The following is a 27121-nucleotide window of genomic DNA, read 5'->3' as shown; positions in this document are numbered from 1 at the left end:
GGACAGAGAGGAAACAGAGAGAGAGGGGACAGAGGAAACAGAGAGAGAGGGGACAGAGGAAACAGAGAGAGAGGGGACAGAGAGGAAACAGAGAGAGAGGGGACAGAGAGGAAACAGAGAGAGAGGGGACAGAGGAAACAGAGAGAGAGGGCACAGAGAGGAAACAGAGAGAGAGGGGACAGAGAGGAAACAGAGAGAGAGGGGACAGAGAGGAAACAGAGAGAGGGGACAGAGAGGAAACAGAGAGAGGGGGGACAGAGAGGAAACAGAGAGAGGGGGGACAGATAGGAAACAGAGATGAGAGGGGACAGAGAGGAAACAGAGAGAGAGGGGACAGAGAGGAAACAGAGAGAGGGGACAGAGAGGAAACAGAGAGAGGGGGGACAGAGAGGAAACAGAGAGAGGGGACAGAGAGGAAACAGAGAGAGGGGGGACAGAGAGGAAACAGAGAGAGGGGGGACAGAGAGGAAACAGAGAGAGGGGGGACAGAGAGGAAACAGAGAGAGAGGGGACAGAGGAAACAGAGAGAGGGCACAGAGAGGAAACAGAGAGAGAGGGGACAGAGAGGAAACAGAGAGAGAGGGGACAGAGGAAACAGAGAGAGAGGGGACAGAGAGGAAACAGAGAGAGAGGGGACAGAGGTGGATGGTTGAAGTTAAAGGTTGTTCAAACCTCTCCTCAGGGATGCCTGAGGTTAAAGATCCTAGACTAGAATGGGACTGGTCTTGGTTAAAGATCCTAGACTAGAATGGGACTGGTCTTGGTTAAAGATCCTAGACTAGAATGGGACTGGTCTTGGTTAAAGATCCTAGACTAGAATGGGACTGGTCTTGGTTAAAGATCCTAGACTAGAATGGGACTGGTCTTGGTTAAAGATCCTAGACTAGAATGGGACTGGTCTTGGTTAAAGAGCTAGACTAGAATGGGACTGGGTTTGTCTCTGTGTAGATACCTGACCATCACAGAGGTCGATGAGCGGGGCCTTGTCCCGAATGGCCCTGATCAGTTTGCTCTGCAGCAGCTTGCCATCAAAGTACATCCAGGGGCAGCAGTGCTCCCAGGGGATTGGCTGGCCACACACGTCGTTGGCCAATAAGGCCATGTCCACGCCGCTCATGAAGAGAGCAGCCAGCTGGACGCCGCGAGGGTCCAGGTTATCAATCTACAGGGAGAGACTAGTTATAGAACAACTCACAGTGACAGTAACTAAGTATTCTGGTAACTTCCCCAAAATCCCCAGGTGTTCCAGAATCCTGATTGTAAGATTCCTGGAATCAGGAGGGAATCTGCAGGAACTCCAGGAGAAACCCTGGGAATTTGGGGAAAGTTACCGGAACTATTCCTAGGGATCTCAGATAAACTCCTGGGGGACCCCACCAAAGGGGTGCAGGTTTTTGCTCTAGTCCAGCAATAACACACTTGATTCATCTAGCGAATCATCAAACCCTTGGGTCAGTTAAATCAGGTGTGATAGTGCTGGGCTAAAACAAAAAGGTGTACCCTCTAAGTGTTCCCCAGAAGAGGATAGAGAACCACTGAGTTGCATAAGCTACAGTAATAAATCCCCCATCAACAGCATCCCACAGAGCAAAGCAGTGCAAGCACAGAGGTAGCAGCCCATTCACCCAGTCTGCCAACACACAGGACACTAGCTGACAATCTACCAGCCAACCAGTCACCCAGCCAGCCAACCAACCAACCACACCCAGCCAGCCAGCCAACCACACCCAGCCAGCCAACCAACCAACCACACCCAGCCAGCCAGCCAACCACACACAGCCAGCCAGCCAACCACACACAGCCAACCAACCAACCACACAGCCAGCCAACCAACCACACACAGCCAGCCAACCAACCACACAGCCAGCCAGCCAGCCACACCCAGCCAGCCACACCCAACCAACCACACACAGCCAGTCAGTCACATAGCCAGCCAGCCAACCACACAGCCAGCCAACCACACACAGATAGCCAGCCACAGATGACAGAGCCACACACACAGACTAGCAGAACAGAAGCAGCTGGTTGATGTTTAAGGTTGTTAAGCATGTTATCGTTGTGACAATATGAAGTGTCATGTGGAACCAGCCTAGAGCCTCATCAGCCCTCTCTGAGAAAGATGTTCAAATGGACCAACTCAGAACAGCCCAGCGGAGCGTTGGGAGGATCTGATATGTTGTCAAACTCATGGTGCCCGTTTCCTGGACCCAGAGTACGCATCCTACTGGACTACAGAAGATAACCTCCACAGCAATTGCTGTTTAGTCCAGGATAGGGTTGGAAAATTCCCATAACTTTCCCAAAATTACCAGGTTTTCCAGAAATCCTGTTTGGAAAATTCCCGGAATCAGGTCATTCTGTGAAAACCTGGGTAGTTATCAATGTTTTGGAACCCTGGTCCAGGAGTATTGTTAATGTGGGTGTGAAAGAATAGTGGAATACCACTGTCTAGCACTGGGTGGTTCCAGAACACACCTGTCTAGCACTGGGTGGTTCCAGAACACACCTGTCTAGCACTGGGTGGTTCCAGAACACTCCTGTCTAGCACTGGGTAGTTCCAGAACACTCCTGTCTAGCACTGGGTGGTTCCAGAACACTCCTGTCTAGCACTGGGTAGTTCCAGAACACTCCTGTCTAGCACAGGGTGGTTCCAGAACACTCCTGTCTAGCACTGGGTGGTTCCAGAACACCCTGTCTAGCACTGGGTAGTTCCAGAACACTCCTGTCTAGCACTGGGTGGTTCCAGAACACTCCTGTCTAGCACTGGGTGGTTCCAGAACACACCTGTCTAGCACTGGGTGGTTCCAGAACACACCTGTCTAGCACTGGGTGGTTCCAGAACACCCTGTCTAGCACTGGGTAGTTCCAGAACACTCCTCAGACTCACTACAAAATCACCTTGAGTTCCTGCAGCTGTTCAGGCTCATACAGTTTAGGAGAAAGTGCTTGGGATAGGAACGCGTCAAGTTCCTTACCACGCAAAACTCTTACTCCTGGCCATTGCAACATAAACCTAGAGCAGAACAGAAGGTCAAATACAGCATGACAACATACAGGAACTGTCTGATCTGCTCTTCCATACAATGACCATCTCTCCACACAACAATACATTACAACCATCATCTCTCAACACAGAACACATTACATCCATCATCTCTCAACACACAACAATACATTACATCCATAATCTCTCAACACACAACAATACATTACATCCATAATCTCTCAACACAGAACAATACATTATAACCATCATCTCTCAACACACAACAATACATTACAACATCCATCATCTCTCAACACAGAACAATACATTACATCCATCATCTCTCAACACAGAACGATACATTACATCCATAATCTCTCAACACACAACAATACATTACATCCATCATCTCTCAACACAGAACAATACATTATAACCATCATCTCTCAACACACAACAATACATTACAACATCCATCATCTCTCAACACAGAACAATACATTACATCCATCATCTCTCAACACACAACAATACAGTACATCCATCATCTCTCAACACAGAACAATACATTATAACCATCATCTCTCAACACACAACAATACATTACAACATCCATCATCTCTCAACACAGAACAATACATTACATCCATCATCTCTCAACACACAACAATACAGTACATCCATCATCTCTCAACACAGAACAATACATTACATCCATCATCTCTCAACACAGAACAATACATTACAACCATAATCTCTCAACACAGAGCAATACATTACATCCATCATCTCTCAACACAGAACAATACATTACAACAACCATCATCTCTCAACACACAACAATACATTACATCCATCATCTCTCAACACAGAACAATACATTACAACCATCATCTCTCAACACAGAACAATACATTATAACCATCATCTCTCAACAGAACAATACATTACATCCATCATCTCTCAACACAGAACAATACATTACAACCATCATCTCTCAACACAGAACAATACATTATAACCATCATCTCTCAACACAGAACAATACATTACATCCATCATCTCTCAACACAGAACAATACATTATAACCATCATCTCTCAACACAGAACAATACATTACAACAACCATCATCTCTCAACACACAACAATACATTACATCCATCATCTCTCAACACAGAACAATACATTACAACCATCATCTCTCAACACAGAACAATACATTATAACCATCATCTCTCAACAGAACAATACATTACATCCATCATCTCTCAACACAGAACAATACATTACATCCATCATCTCTCAACACAGAACAATACATTACATCCATCATCTCTCAACACAGAACAATACATTACAACCATCATCTCTCAACACAGAACAATACATTACATCCATCATCTCTCAACACAGAACAATACATTACAACCATCATCTCTCAACACAGAACAATACATTATAACCATCATCTCTCAACACAGAACAATACATTACATTACAACCGTCATCTCTCAACACAGACCAATACATTACTATGTGCCAGGGGGCTAGGGTCAGTCTGTTATATCTGGTGTAATTCTCCTGTCTTATCTGGTGTCCTGTGTGAATTTAAGTATGCTCCCTCTAATTCTCTCTCCCTCCCTCTCTCCCTCCCCTCCCGGAGGACCTGAGCCCTAGGACCATGCCTCAGGACTACCTGGCCTGATGACTCCTGGCCGTCCCCAGTCCACCTGGTCGTTCTGCTGCTCCAGTTTCAACTCTTCTTCCTGCGGCTATGGAACCCTGACCTGTTCACCGGACGTGCTACCTTGTCCCAGACCTGCTGTTTTCAACTCTCTCTCTCTACCGCACCTGCTATTTCAACCTCTAAATGCCCGGCTATGAAAAGCCAAGTGACATTTACTCCTGATGTACTGACCTGTTGCAACCTCTACAACCACTGTGATTATTATTTGACCCTGCTGGTCATCTATGAACGTTTGAACATCTTGGAGAAAAAATCTGGCCTTAATGGCCATGTATTGTTATAATCTCCACCCGGCACAGCCAGAAGAGGACTGGCCACCCCTCAGAGCCTGGTTCCTCTCTAGGTTTCTTCCTAGGGTTCCTGCCTTTCTAGGGAGTTTTTCCTAGCCACCGTGCTTCTACATCTGCATTGCTGCTGTTTGGGGTTTTAGGCTGGGTTTCTGTATAAGCACTTTGTGACATCTGCTGATGTAAAAAGGGCTTTATAAATAAATGTGATTGATTACAACCATCATCTCTCAACACAGAACAACACATTATAACCATCATCTCTCAACACAGAACAACACATTACAACCATCATCTCTCAACACAGAACAATACATTACATCCATAATTTCTCAACACAGAACAATACATTACAACAACCATCATCTCTCAACACAGAACAATACATTACATCCATCATCTCTCAACACAGAACAATACATTACAACCGTCATCTCTCAACACAGAACAATACATTACATCCATCATCTCTCAACACAGAACAATACATTACATTACAACCGTCATCTCTCAACATAACAATACATTACATCCATCAACACAGAACAATACATTACAACCGTCATCTCTCAACACAACAATACATTACAACCATCATCTCTCAACACAGAACAATACATTACAACCATCATCTCTCAACACAGAACAATACATTACAACCGTCATCTCTCAACACAGAACAATACATTACACATTCAGCAGAAAACTACACATCATTTGTCTGCCTGTCAATATGTGCGTGTGTTCCCCTCCTCACCTCAACACACAGCAGAGAACCAAGAGTTGTGTGGGAACGCAGGCTGGGTTGAGCATGGCTGGGGAGTCTGACCTCATACAGGCCAGGAAGGCTCTCATCCTCCCATTCTTCTCCTCCACAGACTTGCCCAGCCACAGCTTCTTCAGGTTAGGACAGGTCCACTCTCTGAAAGGCAGGGCCTCCACCAGCTCTGGGGTGTGTGGGGACTTCCCCTTGTAGGCCGCCCACTCCTTCACTACCACGGGGGGGTCTGAAACACAACATGAATAACATGAACCCTGATCTCTAACCCAGCTCTGGGATGAGGGGAGACTTCCCCTTGTAGGCCGCCCACTCCTTCAGTACCACAGGGAGGTCTGGAGAGAAATTAGGAAATGTGACCCGTTTCAGGAAGTTAGGCGCATGTCGCACATCACTACTTCACAGGAGAGGCATTTGAAGTGTTTAAAAAAAAAATGGTTTATCAACAATGCGTTTTGGGGCAGAAATGGCTTCTGGAACATGTAAACTTTCATGTGCCTTAATAACAAACTTGTATGCCATCTGTAATTATTAAAACAATTTCCTCATCAATCTATACCCCATAATGACAAAGCGAAAACAGGTTTTTAGATTTTATTTGCTAATTTATAAAAACAGAAATACCTTATTTACATAAGTATTCAGACCCTTTGCTATGAGACTCAAAATTGAGCTTAGGTGCATCCTGTTTCCATTGATCACCCTTGAGATGTTTCTACAACTTGATTGGCGTCAACCTGTGGTAAATTAAATTGATTGGACATGATTTGGAAAGGCACACACCTGTCTATATAATGTCCCACAGTTGACAGTGCATGTCAGAGCAAAAACCAAGCCATGAGGTCAAAGGAATTGTCTGTAGAGCTCCGAGACAGGATTGTGTCGAGGCACAGATCTGGGGAAGGGTGCCAAAACATTTATGCAGCATTGAAGGTCACAAAAAATACAGTGGCCTCCATCATTCTTAAATGGATGAAGTTTGGAACCACCAAGACTCTTCATAGAGCTGGCCGCCCGGCCAAACGGAGCAATCGGGGGACAGAGCTCCAGTGTTCCTCTCTGGAGATGGGAGAACATTCCAGAAGGTCAGCCATCTCTGCTGCCCTCCACCAATCAGGCCTTTATGGTAGAGTGGCCTGAGGGAAGCCACTCCTCAGTAAAAGGCACATGACAGCCCGCTTGGAGTTTGCCAAAAGGCACCTAAAGGACTCAGACCATGAGAAACAAGATTATCTAGTCTGATGAAACCAAGATTGAACTCTTTGGCCTGACTGCCAAGCGTCACGTCTGGAGGAGACCTGGCACCATCCCTACGGTGAAGCATGGTGGTGGCAGCATCATGCTGTGGGGGTGTTTTTCAGCGGCAGGGACTGGGAGACTAGTCAGGATCGATAGAAAGCTGAACGGAGCAAAGTACAGAGAGATCCTTGATGAAAACAACAACCCTAAGCACACAGCCAAGACAACGCAGGAGTGGCTTCGGGAAAAGTCTCTGAATGTCCTTGAGTGGCCCAGCCAGAGCCCGGAATTGAACCCGATCGAACATCTCTGGAGAGACCTGAAAATAGCTGTGCAGCTACGCTCCCCATCCAACCTGACAGAGCTTGAGACGATCTGCAGAGAGGAATGGGAGAAACTCCCCAAATACAGGTGTGCCAGGCTTGTAGCGTCATACCCAAGAAGACTATTTCAGTTTGCTTGTTTTTTTGCTAAAATTTCAAAAACCCTTTTTTTGCTTTGTCATTATAGGGAGTGTAGATTGATGAGGACATTTAAAAATATATATCTTTTAGGATAAGGCTGTAACTTAACAAAATGTGGAAAAAGTCAAGAGGTCTGAATACTTTCTGAATGCACGGTAATACGAGTAAGAGTCTAGATACATTTTCAGATATTATACGTTTCTAATTTTGTCAGAAAGTCGTTTTCATTGTAAGTTAAAGAGTACTGTTAGCTAGCTAGCGAATGTTAACTTTCTGGCTCGCTAGCTAACGTTAAGAGTATGATCGGTGTAGTAACATTATTTGTATCTCAAAAAGACATTTGCATTGCTAGTTATAGCCTAATATTAGCAAGCTAGCTAGCATTGAACCTAGTTGGTTAGCTTTAGCTACCTGCAGATTCATACTTCAGCATTTACTGCATGGTAGCTAGCTATTAGGTAGAACGGATTTAAGTTTCCCTGCATTAATGTCCCGGTCCACTAGGAGCGCTGCCTCTGGATGAGCGTTTTCCTGTTTACTTATGGCCTTATACAGCTCATTGAGTGCAGTCTTAGTGCCAGCATTGGTTTGTGGTGGTATATAAACAGCTACGAAAAATATAGAAGAAAACTCTTGGTAAATAGTGTGGTCTACAGCTGATCATGAGATACTCTACCTCAGGCGAGCAAAACCTTGAGACTTTTTTGCACCAGCTGTCAAATATACACAGACCGCCACCCCTTGTCTTACCGGAGTCAGCCGTTCTATCCTGACGATGTAGCGTATATCCCGCTAGCTGTATGTTATCCATGTCGTCGTTCAGCCACGACTCGGTGAAACATAAGATATTACAGCTTTTAATGTCCCGTTGGTAGGATAACCGTAATCTTAGGTCATCCAATTTGTTCTCCAATGATTGAAGATTGGCTAATAGGATTGATGGGAGAGGCAGTTTACTCGCTCGCCGTCGGATCCTTACAATAGCTACAGATCAATGGACTGCACGTCTGCCTTGTTAAAAAAGGCTTTCCCTGATTCCGAGACTGCGCGAACATTTTCAAGCGCTCGTACCGAAGCAATTGTTAACGCTGTGATAGCACCACATTCTGTCAACATGGCTCTGAAAGCACCGGAAGACATACTGTGGTGTTTCTACTGATGGGAGCAATCAGGGTGCTGGGAAAATATTCCCTCTGCTTATTCAGTATTTTGATTGGAAGAACGGTGGCGTGCAAAGTAAATTAGTCAGAAGTTAAAAACACACCAAATGAGACAGCTGATACGATACATCAAAGAAACACTGGAAAATAATGGGATTATTTCAAAATGTATTGCATTTACAGGTGACAACTGCAATACAATGTTCGGGGGAATCCGGCGTGATGAAGAAGGAAATAATGTTTTCGCAAACTTAAAGAAGTCATTGCAGAACAAGTCTTTAATCGGCGTGGGCTGCCCAGCACTCGTCCTGGACATTAGTGTTCATTACGGGGCAGACACACTAGATGTGTTAATTACGGGGCAGACACACTAGATGTCGATATTGAGAACATCATCTTCAAAATATGTCAATACTTTCACATCTACACTGTGCGCACAGAGAATCTGAAGGAGTACTGTGAATTTGTTGATGTTGAATACAGAAGTCTCCTTTCTCACAGCAAGACGCGATGTCTGTCATTATTCCCAGGTATTGAGAGGCTGCTACAGTTGTTTCCAGCCTTGAAAGCATTATTTTTGTCACAGGAAATAACACCCTCCTTGATCAAGAGGTTTTTTGAAGATGAGTTCAGTGAAATGTACCTCTGGCACATGCACTCACTCGTGTGTGTGTTTCATTCACACATTCAGGAGATGGAAAGGGAGAGCAATTCAATTGTGGAAGTGAAGAATCTTTTGAACAAAGTCCACACCATGCTTCTTGAACGCAAGACCAATAACTTCATGTCCCTTAAAGTTAAGGGACTATTGGCACAAAAGCACAAGGATGGACTTGGTAAGAATTGTGACCATTTCAGTGCTCAAGTACAGGGTCTGTACAGTTCATGCCTGGAGTATCTGGAGAAATGGACGGCACCCACGGAGGAGATCTCCTCTTTCATATGGATGGATCTGAGTGAGACACCTGACTGGAATGACATAGAAGCCTGCATCAAACACCTGGGAGAAAAGGGGGGTGCCAATTGATGATGCAAAGTGCTTTGATCAGGTCACCAACCTGAAGAAATTCACAGAAAGGTGTAACAGTGATAGAGAGTTCAGTAATCAGCAAGCACACAAGAAGTGGACCAAATATTTTGAAAGATCCAAAAGCATAGATTTTCATTCAGAGCTACTGAAGATTGCACAGTTTCTCTTTGCTATTCCTTCTCACAATGCAAATGCAGAGAGAGTTTTTTTCACTGATGCAAAGCCAGTGGACAAAGGAAAGGAATCACTTGTCTGTTGAGTCACTGAAGGGGCTTCTGTGTACACAATACAACTTTAAAAACATGTCTTGCAAAGACTTTCATGCCTAATTGATTGGTAATCAAGGACTGTTGGTAAAGATTTGGTGGCTGACTAAATACTTTTTTCCCCCACTGTAGGTAGCAGTGTCTTCCATTAGTAGTATAGTGTAGGTAGGTAGTAGTGTCTTACATTAGTAATATAGTGTAGGTAGGTAGCAGTGTCTTCCATTAGTAGTATAGTGTAGGTAGGTAGCAGTGTCTTCCATTAGTAGTATAGTGTAGGTAGGTAGTAGTGTCTTCCATTAGTAGTATAGTGTAGGTAGGTAGCAGTGTCTTCCATTAGTAGTATAGTGTAGGTAGGTAGCAGTGTCTTCCATTAGTAGTATAGTGTAGGTAGGTAGTAGTGTCTTACATTAGTAATATAGTGTAGGTAGGTAGCAGTGTCTTCCATTAGTAGTATAGTGTAGGTAGGTAGCAGTGTCTTCCATTAGTAGTATAGTGTAGGTAGGTAGCAGTGTCTTCCATTAGTAGTATAGTGTAGGTAGGTAGTAGTGTCTTCCATTAGTAGTATAGTGTAGGTAGGTAGCAGTGTCTTCCATTAGTAGTATAGTGTAGGTAGGTAGCAGTGTCTTCCATTAGTAGTATAGTGTAGGTAGGTAGCAGTGTCTTCCATTAGTAGTATAGTGTAGGTAGGTAGTAGTGTCTTACATTAGTAGTATAGTGTAGGTAGGTAGTAGTGTCTTACATTAGTAATATAGTGTAGGTAGGTAGCAGTGTCTTCCATTAGTAGTATAGTGTAGGTAGGTAGCAGTGTCTTCCATTAGTAGTATAGTGTAGGTAGGTAGCAGTGTCTTACATTCAGGCAGACGGTTGCGCCTCATGGCTAGTCTATCAGCCTTCTTCTTGGCTTCAGCCAGGCTGAAGAGAACCCCGTAAACATATTGCCGGATGGGCCTGAACAGCTGCACTGCTGACGGGAGCTCATGGTTGGCCTCATCCTCAATGGTGACGGATAGCTTTATCTCTCCCTGAAAACACAACACACACTGTTAAAAACCCCCTGAAAACACAACACACACTGTTAAAACCCCCTGAAAACACAACACACACTGTTAAAACCCCCTGAAAACACAACACACACTGTTAAAAAAACCCTGAAAACACAACACACACTGTTAAAACCCCCTGAAAACACAACACACACTGTTAAAAACCCCCTGAAAACACAACACACACTGTTAAAACCCCCTGAAAACACAACACACACTGTTAAAAAAAACCTGAAAACACAACACACACTGTTAAAACCCCCTGAAAACACAACACACACTGTTAAAACCCCCTGAAAACACAACACACACTGTTAAAAACCCCCTGAAAACACAACACACACTGTTAAAACCCCCTGAAAACACAACACACACTGTTAAAACCCCCTGAAAACACAACACACACTGTTAAAAAACCCCTGAAAACACAACACACACTGTTAAAACCCCCTGAAAACACAACACACACTGTTAAAACCCCCTGAAAACACAACACACACTGTTAAAACCCCCTGAAAACACAACACACACTGTTAAAAAAAACCTGAAAACACAACACACACTGTTAAAACCCCCTGAAAACACAACACACACTGTTAAAACCCCCTGAAAACACAACACACACTGTTAAAACCCCCTGAAAACACAACACACACTGTTAAAAAAAACCTGAAAACACAACACACACTGTTAAAACCCCCTGAAAACACAACACACACTGTTAAAACCCCCTGAAAACACAACACACACTGTTAAAACCCCCTGAAAACACAACACACACTGTTAAAACCCCCTGAAAACACAACACACACTGTTAAAACCCCCCTGAAAACACAACACACACTGTTAAAAAAAACCTGAAAACACAACACACTGTTAAAACCCCCTGAAAACACAACACACACTGTTAAAACCCCCTGAAAACACAACACACACTGTTAAAAAAACCCTAGAGTCGATGTCAACGGCCCTGCATCAATCAAATTAGCATAATAACAAAAGGTCTCCATTAAAATCTGACAGTTTAAGCTAGAGATATATGTTTTTTTTTTGCATGGGTTACGTCTCAATCTACTGCATCCGCCAATGTCGGCCTTCAGCATCTGCGGTGAAAGGTGACAGAGCTAGAGAGGTGTTTGTCAGACCATGAGACATCCTGAAAATCGGTCTTCTCGTGGAAAACATCTGTAGCTTCCCACAAAGCGTCACGGGACTCGTTTGAAGTCGGTACATCCGATCACCTGCCAACTTCTGTCTGAACAGTTTGAGCTACACACTAATATGACCCCTCTGTGGAAAGGTGAGTCTCTCACGAACAACGTACATGTCGGTTGTTTTGCCCACAAGCCTCACAAGACTAGTCTGAAGGTAGCCGGGTACCAGTTTAAAAAACTAATGGAAGTATACACTGAGTGTACAAAACATTAGGAACACCTTCCTAATATTGAGTTGGCCTCAGAACAGCGTCAAGTCGTCGGGTGCATGGACTCAACAAGGTGTCGAAAGCGTTCCACAGGGATGCTGGCCCATGTTGACTCCAATGCTTCCCACAGTTGTGTCAAGTTGGCTGGATGTCCTTTGGGTGGTGGACCATTCTTGTTACACACAGGAAACTGTTGAGCGTGAAAAACCCAGCAGCGTTGCAGTTCTTGACACAAACCGATACGCCTGGCACCTACTACCAGACCCCGTTCAAACGCATTTAAATGTGTTGTCTTGCCCATTCACCCTCTGAATGGCACAATCCATACACAATCCATACCTCAATTGCCTCAAGGCTTGAAAATCCTTATTTAACCTGTCTCCTCCCCTTCATCTACACTGATTGAAGTGAATAAGGGATGATCAGCTTTCACCTGGTCAGTCTGTCTTGGAAAGAGCAGGTGTTCTTAATGTTTTGTACACTCTGTATATGGAGATGGTGTGTTAACCCCTTATATTTGGCACTAAACTAACACACAACACACACCCCATTAACACACTAAACTAACACACAACACACACCCCATTAACACACTAACAAACACACTGAACAAAAACACAACATGTAAAGCGTTGGTCCCATGTTTCATGACCTGAAATAAAAGATCCCAGAAATGTTCCATACGCACAAAAAGCGTATTTATCTCAAATTGTGTGCACAAATTTGTTTACATCCCTGTTAGTGAGCATTTCTCCTTTGCCAAGATAATCCATCCACCTGACATGTGTGGCATATCAAGAAGCTGATTAAACAACATGATCATTACAAAGGTGCACCTTGTGCTGGGGACAATAAAATGCCACAAAAATATGCAGTTTTGTCACACAACACAATGCCACAGATGTCTCAAGTTATAAGGGAGTGTGCAATTGGCATGCTGACTGCAGGAATATCCACCAGAGCTGTTGCCAGAGAATTGAATGTTCATTTCTCTACCATTAGCTGCCTCCGTCATTTTAGTGAATTTGGCAGTACATCCAATTGGCCTCACAACCGCAGACCATGTGTTTGGCGTCATGTGGGCGAGCAGTTTGCTGATGTCAACATTGTGAACAGAGTACCCCATGGTGGCGGTGGGGTTATGGTATGGGCAGGAATAAGCTACGGACAACGAACACAATTGCATTTTATCGATGGCAATTTGAATGCACAAGAGACACCATGACGAGATCCCGAGGCCCATTGATATGCCATTCATCCACCGCCATCAGCATGATAACGCACGGCACCATGTCGCAAGGATCTGTACACAATTCCTGGAAGCTGAAAATGTCCCAGTTCTTCCATGGCCTGCGTACTCGCCAGACATGTCACCCATTGAGCATGTTTGGGATGCTCTGGATTGACGTGTACCACAGCGTGTTCCAGTTCCTGCCAATATCCAACAACTACACACAGATATTGAAGAGGAGTGGGACAACATTCCACAGGCCACAATCAACAGCCTGATCAACTCTATGTGAAAGAGAAATGGTCACACCAGATACTGACTGGTTTTCTGATCCACGCACCTACCTTTCTTTTTTTAAAGGTGACCAACAGATGGTTATCTGTATTCCCAGTCATGTGAAATCCATAGATTAGGGCTACCTTATACAGTGAGGGAAAAAAGTATTTGATCCCCTGCTGATTTTGTACATTTGCCCACTGACAAAGAAATGATCAGTCTATAATTTTAAGGTTTATTTGAACAGTGAGAGACAGAATAACAACAACAAAATCCAGAAAAACGCATGTCAAAAATGTTAAATTGATTTGCATTTTAATGAGGGAAATATATATATTTGACCCCTTCTCAATCAGAAAGATTTCTGGCTCCCAGGTGTCTTTTATACAGGTAACGAGCTGAGATTAGGAGCACACACTTAAAGGGAGTGCTCCTAATCTCAGCTTGTTACCTGTATAAAAGACACCTGTCCAGAGAAGCAATCAATCATTCAGATTCCAAACTCTCCACCATGGCCAAGACCAAAGAGCTCTCCAAGGATGTCAGGGACAAGATTGTAGACCTACACAAGGCTGGAATGGGCTACAAGACCATCGCCAAGCAGCTTGGTGAGAAGGTGACAACAGTTGGTGCGATTATTCGCAAATGGAAGAAACACAAAATAACTGTCAATCTCCCTCGGCCTGGGGCTCCATGCAAGATCTCACCTCGTGGAGTTGCAATGATCATGAGAACGGTGAGGAATCAGCCAAGAACTACACGGGAGGATCTTGTCAATGATCTCAAGGCAGCTGGGACCATAGTCACCAAGAAAACAATTGGTAACACACTACGCCGTGAAGGACTGAAATGCTGCAGCGCCCGCAAGGTCCCCCTGCTCAAGAAAGCACATATACAGGGCCGTCTGAAGTTTGCCAATGAACATCTGAATGATTCAGAGGAGAACTGGGTGAAAGAGTTGTGGTCAGATGAGACCAAAATCGAGCTCTTTGGCATCAACTCAACTCGCAGTGTTTGTAGGAGGAGGAATGCTGCCTATGACCCCAAGAACACCATCCCCACCGTCAAACATGGAGGTGGAAACATTATGCTTTGGGGGTGTTTTTCTGCTAAGGGGACAGGACAACTTCACCGCATCAAAGGGACGATGGACGGGGCCATGTACCGTCAAATCTTGGGTGAGAACCTCCTTCCCTCAGCCAGGTCATTGAAAATGGGTCGTGGATGGGTATTCCAGCATGACAATGACCCAAAACACACGGCCAAGGCAACAAAGGAGTGGCTCAAGAATAAGCACATTAAGGTCCTGGAGTGGCCTAGCCAGTCTCCAGACCTTAATCCCATAGAAAATCTGTGGAGGGAGCTGAAGGTCCGAGTTGCCAAACGTCAGCCTCGAAACCTTAATGACTTGGAGAAGATCTGCAAAGAGGAGTGGGACAGAATCCCTCCTGAGATGTGTGCAAACCTGGTGGCCAACTACAAGAAATGTCTGACCTCTGTGATTGCCAACAAGGGTTTTGCCACCAAGTACTAGGTCATGTTTTGCTGAGGGGTCAAATACTTATTTCCCTCATTAAAATGCAAATCAATTTATAACATTTTTGACATGCGTTTTTCTGGATTTTGTTGTTGTTATTCTGTCTCTCACTGTTCAAATAAACCTATCATTAAAATTATAGACTGATCATGTCTTTGTCAGTGGGCAAACGTACAAAATCAGCAGGGGATCAAATACTTTTTTCCCTCACTGTATGAACTGTAACTCAGTAAAATCTTAGAAATTGTTGCATGTTGCGTTTACATTTGTGTACAGTATAGTTACACTGTAACAACACACACACACACACACACACATACAGCTACTACACAACACACACACACACACAGCTACTACACAACACACACACACACACACACACACACACACACACACACACTACACACACACACACACACACACACAGCTACTACACAACACACACACACACACACAGCTACTACACAACACACACACACACACACACACACACACACTACACAACACAGACTGTTAACATACCATCCTGTAGGATGGAAAGGACAGCTAGCCACCAGACATTACTTAGACATGCTAGTAACCGCTACAATTTACTTGAAATAAATAAAAACAAAATCAGAAAAGATGATCATCATCTTCATGCTATGATGCCATCTTAAAAGAATGAGTAAAATATGTGTATTGCTAATGCATTAGGCTATACCCTGACCTTAGAATATGGTAGGTGTTGGGATACCTTAGAATATGGTAGATGTTGGGATACCCTAGAATATGGTAGATGCTGGGATACCTTAGAATATGGTAGATGTTGGGATACCTTAGAATATGGTAGATGCTGGGATACCCTAGAATATGGTAGATGTTGGGATACCTTAGAATATGGTAGATGTTGGGATACCTTAGAATATGGTAGATGCTGGGATACCCTAGAATATGGTAGATGTTGGGATACCTTAGAATATGGTAGATGCTGGGATACCCTAGAATATGGTAGATGTTGGGATACCTTAGAATATGGTAGATGCTGGGATACCTTAGAATATGGTAGATGTTGGGATACCCTAGAATATGGTAGATGCTGGGATACCCTAGAATATGGTAGATGTTGGGATGCCTTAGAATATGGTAGATGCTGGGATACCTTAGAATATGGTAGATGTTGGGATGCCTTAGAATATGGTAGATGTTGGGATACCTTAGAATATGGTAGATGTTGGGATGCCTTAGAATATGGTAGATGCTGGGATACCTTAGAATATGGTAGATGTTGGGATACCTTAGAATATGGTAGATGTAGGTTGTGGTAAATGTAGAGGTACCTTGGTAGATGTTGGTTGTGGTAAATAGAGGGGTACCTTAGTAAGGATGTGGTAGATGTAGGGGTACCTTAGTAATGATGTGGTAGATGTAGGGGTACCTTAGTAAGGATGTGGTAGATGTAGGGGTACCTTAGTAATGATGTGGTAGATGTAGGGGTACCTTAGTAAGGATGTGGTAGATGTAGGGGTACCTTAGTAAGGATGTGGTAGATGTAGGGGTACCTTAGTAAGGATGTGGTAGATGTAGGGGTACATTAGGCCCTTCTTGTGTCTGTGCTCGGCCACTCTGAGGACCTCTGGAGCCACTGTGGGGAGCGGGGGGGTAGTGATGTCCATGTGGTTCCTGGTTGGCATTGACAGCAAAGACGGGATCTGGGCGTTCAGATGACCCATGACCTCTAAGCCCTGACCCACAGGAGAGGTCACCGTTGGGACAGCCTGGGAGGGGAGAAGAGGGCTGTCAGGGTTCTCATTGGACGAGTTCAGATAGTGCTGTTTCAAATAGTTTTCTACAGCCTACTAGTCGTCACATCAAAACCTCCGGGTTGAGATGGAACCAAACATCCATATGACTGATAACAGAATATTTACTAAAAACACTGCCTTCAGGAAGTATTCATACCCCTCGACTTTTTCCACATCTTGTTGTGTTACAGCCTGAATTTAAATTTATTAAATTGAGATTGTCACTGGCCTACACACAATACCCCATAATGTCAAAATGGCATTATGTTTTTACAAATGTGTTCAAATTATAGGGTGTTCATCCTTAAAATTATTATTTAATTCAATGTTTCTGAAAATATGTTCATTCAATAGAGAATTTCATCAGAAAAAAACATTGGCAAAAATGTCTAAAAACCTGTTTTCACTTTATCGTTATGGGGTATTGTGTGTAGATTGATGAGGATTTGTATTTATTGAATCCATTTTAGAATAAGGCTGTAACGTAACAAAATGTGGAAAAGTGAAGGGGTCTGAATACTTTCTGAAGGCTGTACATCGGATCTCCAGGCATTTCACTTTATTTGGAACTGACACTACCGTCGTTCATTGTAAACATCATGCTATGATGTAAGATGACTGTTTGTTTTATCAGACTCTGTTGAACCATACCTTGGTTTGGTCTCCCAGCTCCCCCTCTGCCGTGCTCTCTGATGGTTTGTCCCATCCTCCCAGCTCCCCCTCTGCCGTGCTCTCTGATGGTTTGTCCCATCCTCCCAGCTCCCCCTCTGCCGTGCTCTCTGATGGTTTGTCCCATCCTCCCAGCTCCCCCTCTGCCGTGCTCTCTGATGGTTTGTCCCATCCTCCCAGCTCCCCCTCTGCCGTGCTCTCTGATGGTTTGTCCCATCCTCCCAGCTCCCCCTCTGCCGTGCTCTCTGATGGTTTGTCCCATCCTCCTTTATGGTCACTTACATGACTATAGGAACAAGAGGATAGGAATATGATAATGTATTAGGATAATGTATAATAACGGTTTTGAGAGGATAGGAATATGATAATGTATTAGGATAATGTATAATAACGGTTTTGACTTGACTTGCTGTATTGTAACAGTGCTGACTTGCCAGTGAGTAATGTAGAAGGTAAAATAATGTTACTGACATGGCAGGGTTTAGGATATTGTTTATGTAACATGGACATGATCCAACTGAATGCCATTGTGTGAAGATGCACACCATGTAAACACGAGCTGACAGACTACTTTTGACTGCGGACATAATGATGTTTAGGCTGCTGATGATTATAATGATGTTTTATAATTATGTTTAGGCTACTGATGTTTATAATGATGTTTAGGCTACTGATGATTATAATGATGTTTAGGCTACTGATGATTATAATGATGTTTAGGCTACTGATGATTATAATGATGTTTAGGCTACTGATGATTATAATGATGTTTAGGCTACTGATGATTATACTGATGTTTATAGTGATGTTTAGGCTGCCTTCCACAGACATGTGACTATCAGAAATGGAATAATGTGTCCCTGAACAAAGGGGGGGTAAAAATCAAAAGTAACAGTCAGTATCTGGTGTGGCCACCAGCTGCATTAAGTACTGCAGTGCATCTCCTCCTCATGGACTGCACCAGATTTGCCAGTTCTTGCTGTGAGATGTTACCCCACTCTTCCACCAAGGCACCTGCAGGTTCCCTGACATTTCTGTGGGGAATGGCCCTAGCCCACACCCTCCGATCCAACAGGTCCCAGATGTGCTCAATGGGATTGAGATCCGGGCACTTCGCTGGCCATGGCAGAACATTGACATTCCTGTCTTGCAGGAAATCACGCACAGAATGAGCAGTATGGCTGGTGGCATTGTCATGCTGGAGGGTCATGTCAGGATGAGCCTGCAGGAAGGGTACCACATGAGGGAGGAGGATGTCTTCCCTGTAACGCACAGCGTTGAGATTGCCTGCAATGACAACAAGCTCAGTCCGATGATGCTGTGACACACCGCCCCAGACCATGACGGACCCTCCACCTCCAAATCGATCCTGCTCCAGAGTACAGGCCTCGGTGTAACGCTCATTCCTTCGACGATAAACATAAATCCGACCATCACCCCTGGTGAGACAAAACCGCGAGTCGTCAGTGAAGAGCACTTTTGGCCAGTCGTGTCTGGTCCAGCGACGGTGGGTTTGTGCCCATAGGCGACGTTGTTGCCGGTGATGTCTGGTGAGGATCTGCCTTACAACAGGCCTACAAGCCCTTAGTCCAGCCTCTCTCAGCCTACTGCGGACAGTCTGAGCACTGATGGAGGGATTGTGCTTTCATGGTGTAACTCGGGCAGTTGTTGTTGCCATCCTGTACCTGTCCCGCAGGTGTGATGTTCGGATGCACCGATCCTGTGCAGGTGTTGTTACACGTGGTCTACCACTGCGAGGACGATCAGCTGTCCGTCCTGTCTCCCTGTAGCGCTGTCTTAAGCGTCTCACAGTACGGACATTGCAATTTATTGCCCTGGCCACATCTGCAGTCCTCATGCCTCCTTGCAGCATGCCTAAGGCACGTTCACGCAGATGAGCAGGGACCCTGGGCATCTTTCTTTTGGTGTTTTCCAGAGTCAGTAGAAAGGCCTCTTTGGTGTCCTAAGTTTTCATAACTGACCTTAATTACCTACCGTCTGTAAGCTGTTAGTGTCTCAACGACCGTTCCACAGGTGCATGTTCATTAATTGTTTATGGTTCATTGAACAAGCATGGGAAAGTGTTTAAACCCTTTACAATGAAGATATGTGAAGTTATTTGGATTTTTACGACTTATCTTTGAAAGACAGGGTCCTGAAAAAGGGACGTTTCTTTTTTTTTGCTGAGTTTACATAACATAATGGTAATCAATCTAACTACATAACATAATGGTAATCAGTCTAACTACATAACATAATGGTTTTTTTCACTGCTGCAGATTCAAGACTGTCTGTTGATTACGTTATGGCTGTCATTATAAAACGAGTTTGTCTTTGGCAGCCGTACAGAAAATACAATGACCCGATACCTTTGGGGTTCTGATGGCACTGAGGCTGGTCTGTTCTGAAATGAGGCTTTCGGTCTGCCTACAAGGGCGGCTGTAGGAAGTCGATGATATCCGAGGCTGCCATCACCTCTTCAGGAGTTGGGTGCTGCAGTCTGGTGTCAGTCTATGTGAACTGCTCTCACCCCATCCCTCAGGTGTGCTGCAGTCTGGTTGGTCAGTCTGAGACCACATGACCTGTAGCCTACGGCCCAGACTCCTCCATCACACACAGCCCTCTGGTTCCATAGAGAGGTGGAGGGGCTTCCCACCATAATGGCTGCCCGTCCTGTGTTTTCTCTTGACGCGTTGCGGTGCAGAATCAGGTTGCTGACCTACTCCCAACATGTTCTCCAGACCCTGAAGGGCAGGTTACTGCCTATAGCTGTTAACCGTGTGGTCGGTGTATCAAACTAAGCAGCTCATTCGCGAGACCCTGAATATTGTATTGAATTTGAAGAGATTAGTATGAAAATGTATGTAAGTCGCTCTGGATAAGAGCGTCTGCTAAATGACAAATGTCATGTATGTATGTAATGTAATCAGTCTAACTACATAACATAATGGTAATCAATCTAACTACATAACATAATGGTAATCAATCTAACTACATAATGGTAATCAATCTAACTACATAACTGTAATCAATCTAACTACATAACATAATGGTGATCATTTTATTTGAATGGTAAATCTTTTGATAAACTTGGTAAATTAAGATGGCATAGGCCTACTCACAATATGGGTGAATGTATATTCAATAGGAGTGTATTGAGCTTGTTTTGGCTGATCAGTCTATGGTGCTACAGCTGATCTGGCTTGTTTTGGCTGATCAGTCTATGGTGCTACAGCTGATCTGGCTTGTTTTGGCTGATCAGTCTATGGTGCTACAGCTGATCTGGCTTGTTTTGGCTGATCAGTCTATGGTGCTACAGCTGATCTGGCTTGTTTTGGCTGATCAGTCTATGGTGCTACAGCTGATCTGGCTTGTTTTGGCTGATCAGTCTATGGTGCTACAGCTGATCTGGCTTGTTTTGGCTGATCAGTCTATGGTGCTACAGCTGATCTGGCTTGTTTTGGCTGATCAGTCTATGGTGCTACAGCTGATCTGGCTTGTTTTGGCTGATCAGTCTATGGTGCTACAGCTGATCTGGCTTGTTTTGGCTGATCAGTCTATGGTGCTACAGCTGACAAACAATCTGTTTGCCTTCCACTTGGGACTTAGATTAACCTACTGATCAACAAAATGTTCATCCCTCCAGCATGTCACGCCCGTATGGAAGGACATCATATAGCCACTGCTGTTAGTTTCATAATATAAAATAACATCTATTCAATGTTCAACGTAACGTCATGATTTGTGATCACGGATTACGGATTAAGAAACTAGTATTTTTAGTCATATGATCGGGAAAATGTATTTTTTTCAGCTGTCAGGATGCATCTCTAAACAACTCAGCTGCCAGGACGAAATTCAAAACAACTCAGTTGGCTAGTTCAAATAAGATCAAATTGTATTTGTCACATGCGCCGAATACAACAGGTGTAGACCTTACCATGAAATGCTTACTTACAAGCCCTTAACCAACAATGCAGTTAAGAAAAATAAGAGTTACGATTATTAATTTTTGTACAAAATAAACTAAAGTAAAAAATTAAAGAGTAACAATAAAATAACAATAATGAGGCTATATACAGGGGGTACCGGTACCGAGTCAATGTGCGGGGTAGTCCAGGTAATTGAGGTAATATGTACACTGCCGGTCAAAAGTTTTAGAACACCTACTCATTCAAGGGTTTTTCTTTATTTTTGCTATTTTCTACATTGTTGGACCATGATAGTTTGTTGGTGATGTGGACACCAAGGAACATGAAGCTCTCAACCTGCTCCACTACAGCCCCGTCGATGTGAATGGGGGCGTGCTTGGCCCTCCTTTTCCTGTTGTCCACGGTCATCTCCTTTGTCTTGGTCACGTTGAGGGAGAGGTTGTTGTCCTGGCACCACACTGCCAGGTCTCTGACCTCCTCCCTATAGGCTGTCTCATCATTGTCGGTGATCAGGCCTACCATTGTTGTGTTGTCGACAAACTTAATGATGGTGTTGGAGTCGTGCCTGGCCATGCAGTCATGAGTGAACAGAATGTACAGGAGGGGACTGAGCACACACCCCTGAGGGGCCCCAGTGTTGTGGATCAGCGTGGTAGATGTGTTGTTGCCTACCCTTACCACCTGGGGGCGGCCTGTCAGGAAGTCCAGGATCCAGTTGCAGAGGGAGGTGTTTCGTCCCAGTGTCCTTAGCTTAGTGATGAGCCTTGTGAATGTTGACCTGTTTAAAGGTCTTACTCACATCGGCTACGGCGAGCGTGATCACATAGTCATCCGGAACAGCTGGTGCTCTCATGCATGCTTCAGTGTTGCTTGCCTCGAAGCGCGCATATAAATAATTTAGCTCGTCTGATAGGCTTGTGTTACTGGGCAGCTCGCGGCTGGGCTTCCCTTTGTAGTCCGTAATAGTTTGCAAGCCCTGCCACATCCGACTGCCGCCGGAGCCGGTGTAGTAGGATTCAATCTTAGTCCTGTATTTACACCTTCCCTGTTTGTTGATTCGTCTGAGGGCATAACGGGATTTCGGGATTTCATATAAGTGTCCGGGTTAGAGTCCCGTTCCTTGAAAGCGGCAGCTCTACCCTTTAGCTCAGTGCGGATGTTTCCTGTAATCCATGGCTTCTGGTTGGGGTATGTATGTACGGTCACTTTGGGGACAACATCATCGATACACTTATTGATGAAGCCGGTGACTGATGTGGTGTACTCCTCAATGCTGTCTGAAGAATCCCGGAACATGTTCCAGTCTGTGCTAGCAAAACAGTCCTGTAGCTTAGCATCTGCGTCATCTGACCACTTTTTTATTAACCGAGTCACTGGTGCTTCCTGCTTTAGTTTTTGCTTACAAGCAGGAATCAGGAGGATAGAGTTATGGTCAGATTTGCCAAATGGAGGGCGAGGGAGAGCTTTGTATGAGGAGGATAGAGTTATGGTCAGATTTGCCAACTGGAGGGCGAGGGAGAGCTTTGTATGCGTCTCTGTGTGGAGTAAAGGTGGTCTAGAGTTTATTTTTCCTCTGGTTGCACATTTAACATGCTGGTAGAAATTAGGGAAAATTGGATTACAGTTTCCCTGCATTAAAGTCCCCGGCCACTAGGAGCGCCACCTCTGGATGAGCATTTTCTTGTTTGCTTTTGGCTTTATACAGCTCGTTGAGTGCGGTCTTAGTGCCAGCATCGGTTTGTGGTGGTAAATAGACAGCTAGGGAAAATATAGATTAAAACTCTCTTGGTAAATAGTGTGGTCTACAGCTTATCATGAGATACTCTACCTCAGGCGAGCAAAACCTTGAGACTTCCTTAAAATTTGATTTTGCGCACCAGCTGTTATTGACAAATAGACACAGACCGCCACCCCTTCTCTTACCGGAGGCAGCAGTTCTGTCTTGCTGATGCACGAAAAAAACAGCTAACTCGTCGTTCAGCCACGATTCGGTGAAACATAAGATATTACAGTTTTCTATGTCCCTTGGTAGGATAGTCTTGAACGGAGCTCATCCAGTTTATTCTCCAGTGATTGCACGTTGGCCAATAGGACGGATGGTAGAGGCGGGTTACCCACTCGCCGACCAATTCTCACAAGGCACCCGGACCTGCGTCTTCTCTTCACGCGAATGATGGGGATTTGGCCCTTGTCGGGTATCCGGAGTAAATCCTTTGCGTCCGACTCGTCAAAGAAAAAAATATTTGTCCAGTTCGAGGTGAGTAGTGGATGTTCTGATATCCAGAAGCTCTTTTCGGTCATAAGAGACGGTGGCAGAAACATTATGTACAAAATAAGTTACAAATAACACGAAAAAACACATAAAATAGGACAATTGGTTAGGAGCCCGTGAAACGGCAGCCATCTCCTCCGCGCCATTATTAATTTAATTAATTATTAGGGTAGGTTGTAACTTGATCCTACTGCTACGATTGGATAGAGTGAGGCTGTAACTCCGCTCCCTTTCACATCTCCCTCCTCCGCTCATATCACTTGCTGCCGTTTACTGCTGCTATGAGAACTAGCTCAAAGGCGATGATATTTGCTACCAAGCCATAAATGTGCATAATATCTAACAGGAAGAGCGACGGTATGAGAAAATATGAAATGACGCTGCACATCGTGCCTGAATGACTCAAATCCGCCCATAGTTTGAGAAGTGAGAACGCACACAGACGCGCTGATCTACAGCTCTCTAGGTCCATAAACATGCGGGAAGATCCTTAGGTAGCTAAACCTATTGCCAACCTTCATTTAGACAATTTAAAACACTCACTTCTTTCCGACAATCATCAACTGTCAATTTATGGATACGATTGCGGCTGGTCAGATCAACACACCAGTAAATAGCTAACGTTGGACTGCAAGTCAGATGGCTATTAGCTCCTATCTGATATCTTAGCACGTATATGTATATCAAGCCAGCTAGCATAGTAACAGGTCACATAGACATCTGCTTAGCTAGCTTGCTTATTGCATGTCCGAGCACGTCGAGACGAGCCTTATTATTAGTGAAATAACTAAACTAATATTTGCAACAGGAGTTTGATTTTGGTCACTGTGTCAATTCATCTGTTTCTCAATACTGAACCTTTCTGTTGTAGAATGAGCTGCTGCTCTTCCCAGTGTTCAGTGCTCATGACTCAGGCGGTGAGTGGCGGCTGGCAAAGCAGCTTTGCTATGTAGAGGAACTATCGGCAAAAATCGACAGCGAAGGGCCGACAGACTATAAAAAGGCCAATATCAGCCCGATATATCGGCTCGGCCAATTATCAGTCGTTCTCTTTTTTTTTAAAATCTGTTAACAACGCGTTCCAACACATGTGCTGCTTGAATTTGTGTTTGTGTGTGTTTTTAGATATAGCCTACAGTGGAGAATGCCATGCTGTCACAGTCACTAGCCCATTCAAGCTTAACATCCTTGTCATTTATCGCCCTCCAGGTTCCCTTGGAGAGTTCATCAATGAGCTTGACGCCTTGATAAGTTCCTTTCCTGAGGATGGCTCACCCCTCACAGTTCTGGGTGACTTTAACCTCCCTACGTCTACCTTTGACTCATTTCTCTCTGCCTCCTTCTTGCCACTCCTCTCCTCTTTTGACCTCACCCTCTCACCGTCCCCCCCTACTCACAAGGCAGGCAATACGCTTGACATCATCTTTACTAGATGCTGTTCTTCTACTAATCTCACTGCAACGCCCCTCCATGTCCCCGACCACTACTTTGTATCCTTTTCTCTCTCGCTTTCCTCCAACACTACTCACTCTGCCCCTACTCAGATGGTAATGTGCCGTCGCAACCTTCGCTCCATCTCTCCCGCTACTCTCTCCTCTTCCATCCTATCATCTCTTCCCTCTGCTAAATCCTATTCCCTCCGATCTCCTGATTCTGCCTCCTCAACCCTCTCCTCCCTTTCTGCATCTTTTGACTCTCTATGTCCCCTATCCTCCCGGCCGGCTCGGTCCTCCCCTCCTGCTCCGTGGCTTGATGACTCATTGCGAGCTCACAGAAGAGGGCTCCGGGCAGCCGAGCGGAAATGGAGGAAAACTAGACTCCTTGCGGACCTGGCATCTTTTCACTCCCTCCTCTCTACATTTCCTTCTTCTGTTTCCGCTGCTAAAGACACTTTCTACCATTCTAAATTCCAAGCATCTGCCTCTAACCCTAGGAAGCTCTTTGCCACCTTCTCCTCCCTGCTGAATCCTCCTCCCCCTCCTCCCTCTCTGTGGATGACTTCGTCAACCATTTTGAAAAGAAGGTTGACGACATCCGATCCTCGTTTGTTAAGTCAAATAACACTGCTGGTCCTGCTCACACTGCCCTACCCTATGCTTTGACTTCTTTCTCCCCTCTCTCTCCAGATGAAATCTTGCGACTTGTGACGGCCGGCCGCCCAACAACCTGCCCGCTTGACCCTATCCCCTCCTCTCTTCTCCAGACCATCTCCGGTGACCTTCTCCCTTACCTCACCTCGCTGATCAACTCATCCTTGACCGCTGGCTATGTCCCTTCCGTCTTCAAGAGAGCGAGAGTTGCACCCCTTCTCAAAAACCAACACTCGATCCCTCTGATGTCAACAACTACAGACCAGTATCCCTTCTTTCTTTTCTCTCCAAAACTATTGAGCGTGCCGTCTTTAGCCAACTCTCTTGCTATCTCTCTCAGAATGACCTTCTTGATCCAAACCAGTCAGGTTTCAAGACTGGTCATTCAACTGAGACTGCTCTTCTCTGTGTCACGGAGGCTCTCCGCACTGCTAAAGCTAACGCTCTCTCCTCTGCTCTTGTCCTTCTAGACCTGTCTGCTGCCTTTGATACTGTGAACCATCAGATCCTCCTCTCCACCCTCTCCGAGTTGGGCATCTCCGGCGCGGCTCACTCCTGGATTGCGTCCTACCTGACAGGTCGCTCCTACCAAGTGGCGTGGCGAGAATCTGTCTCTGCACCACGTGCTCTCACCACTGGTGTCCCCCAAGGCTCAGTTCTAGGCCCTCTCCTATTCTCGCTATACACCAAGTCACTTGGCTCTGTCATATCCTCACATGGCCTCTCCTATCATTGCTACGCAGACGACACACAACTAATCTTCTCCTTTCCCCCTTCTGATTACCAGGTGGCGAATCGCATCTCTGCATGTCTGGCAGACATATCAGTGTGGATGACGGATCACCACCTCAAGCTGAACCTTGGCAAGACGGAGCTGCTCTGCCTCCCGGGGAAGGACTGCCCGT

General features: G+C 44.9%; 1 protein-coding gene across 1 annotated transcript in view; it reads right to left on the bottom strand.

Annotated features, from left to right (window-relative positions):
• LOC311133332 (constitutive coactivator of PPAR-gamma-like protein 1 homolog) overlaps positions 1 to 27121 on the bottom strand; it is a 68839-nt gene that overhangs the window by 22579 nt on the left and 19139 nt on the right. The window contains exons 8-13 of the mRNA XM_084166835.1: positions 17905 to 18208; positions 17011 to 17226; positions 10810 to 10981; positions 5780 to 6029; positions 2899 to 3013; positions 953 to 1162 (exon numbers count right to left, since the gene is read on the bottom strand). Of these exons, the coding sequence (XP_084022961.1) occupies positions 953 to 1162; positions 2899 to 3013; positions 5780 to 6029; positions 10810 to 10981; positions 17011 to 17226; positions 17905 to 18208 (1267 nt within the window). The remainder of the gene's footprint in view (positions 1 to 952; positions 1163 to 2898; positions 3014 to 5779; positions 6030 to 10809; positions 10982 to 17010; positions 17227 to 17904; positions 18209 to 27121) is intronic.

The sequence above is a fragment of the Coregonus lavaretus genome (assembly GCF_964263955.1).
Source record: "Coregonus lavaretus genome assembly, chromosome: 8".
NCBI classification, from domain to species: domain Eukaryota; kingdom Metazoa; phylum Chordata; class Actinopteri; order Salmoniformes; family Salmonidae; genus Coregonus; species Coregonus lavaretus.
This window is presented reverse-complemented; position numbering and strand designations above follow the sequence as displayed.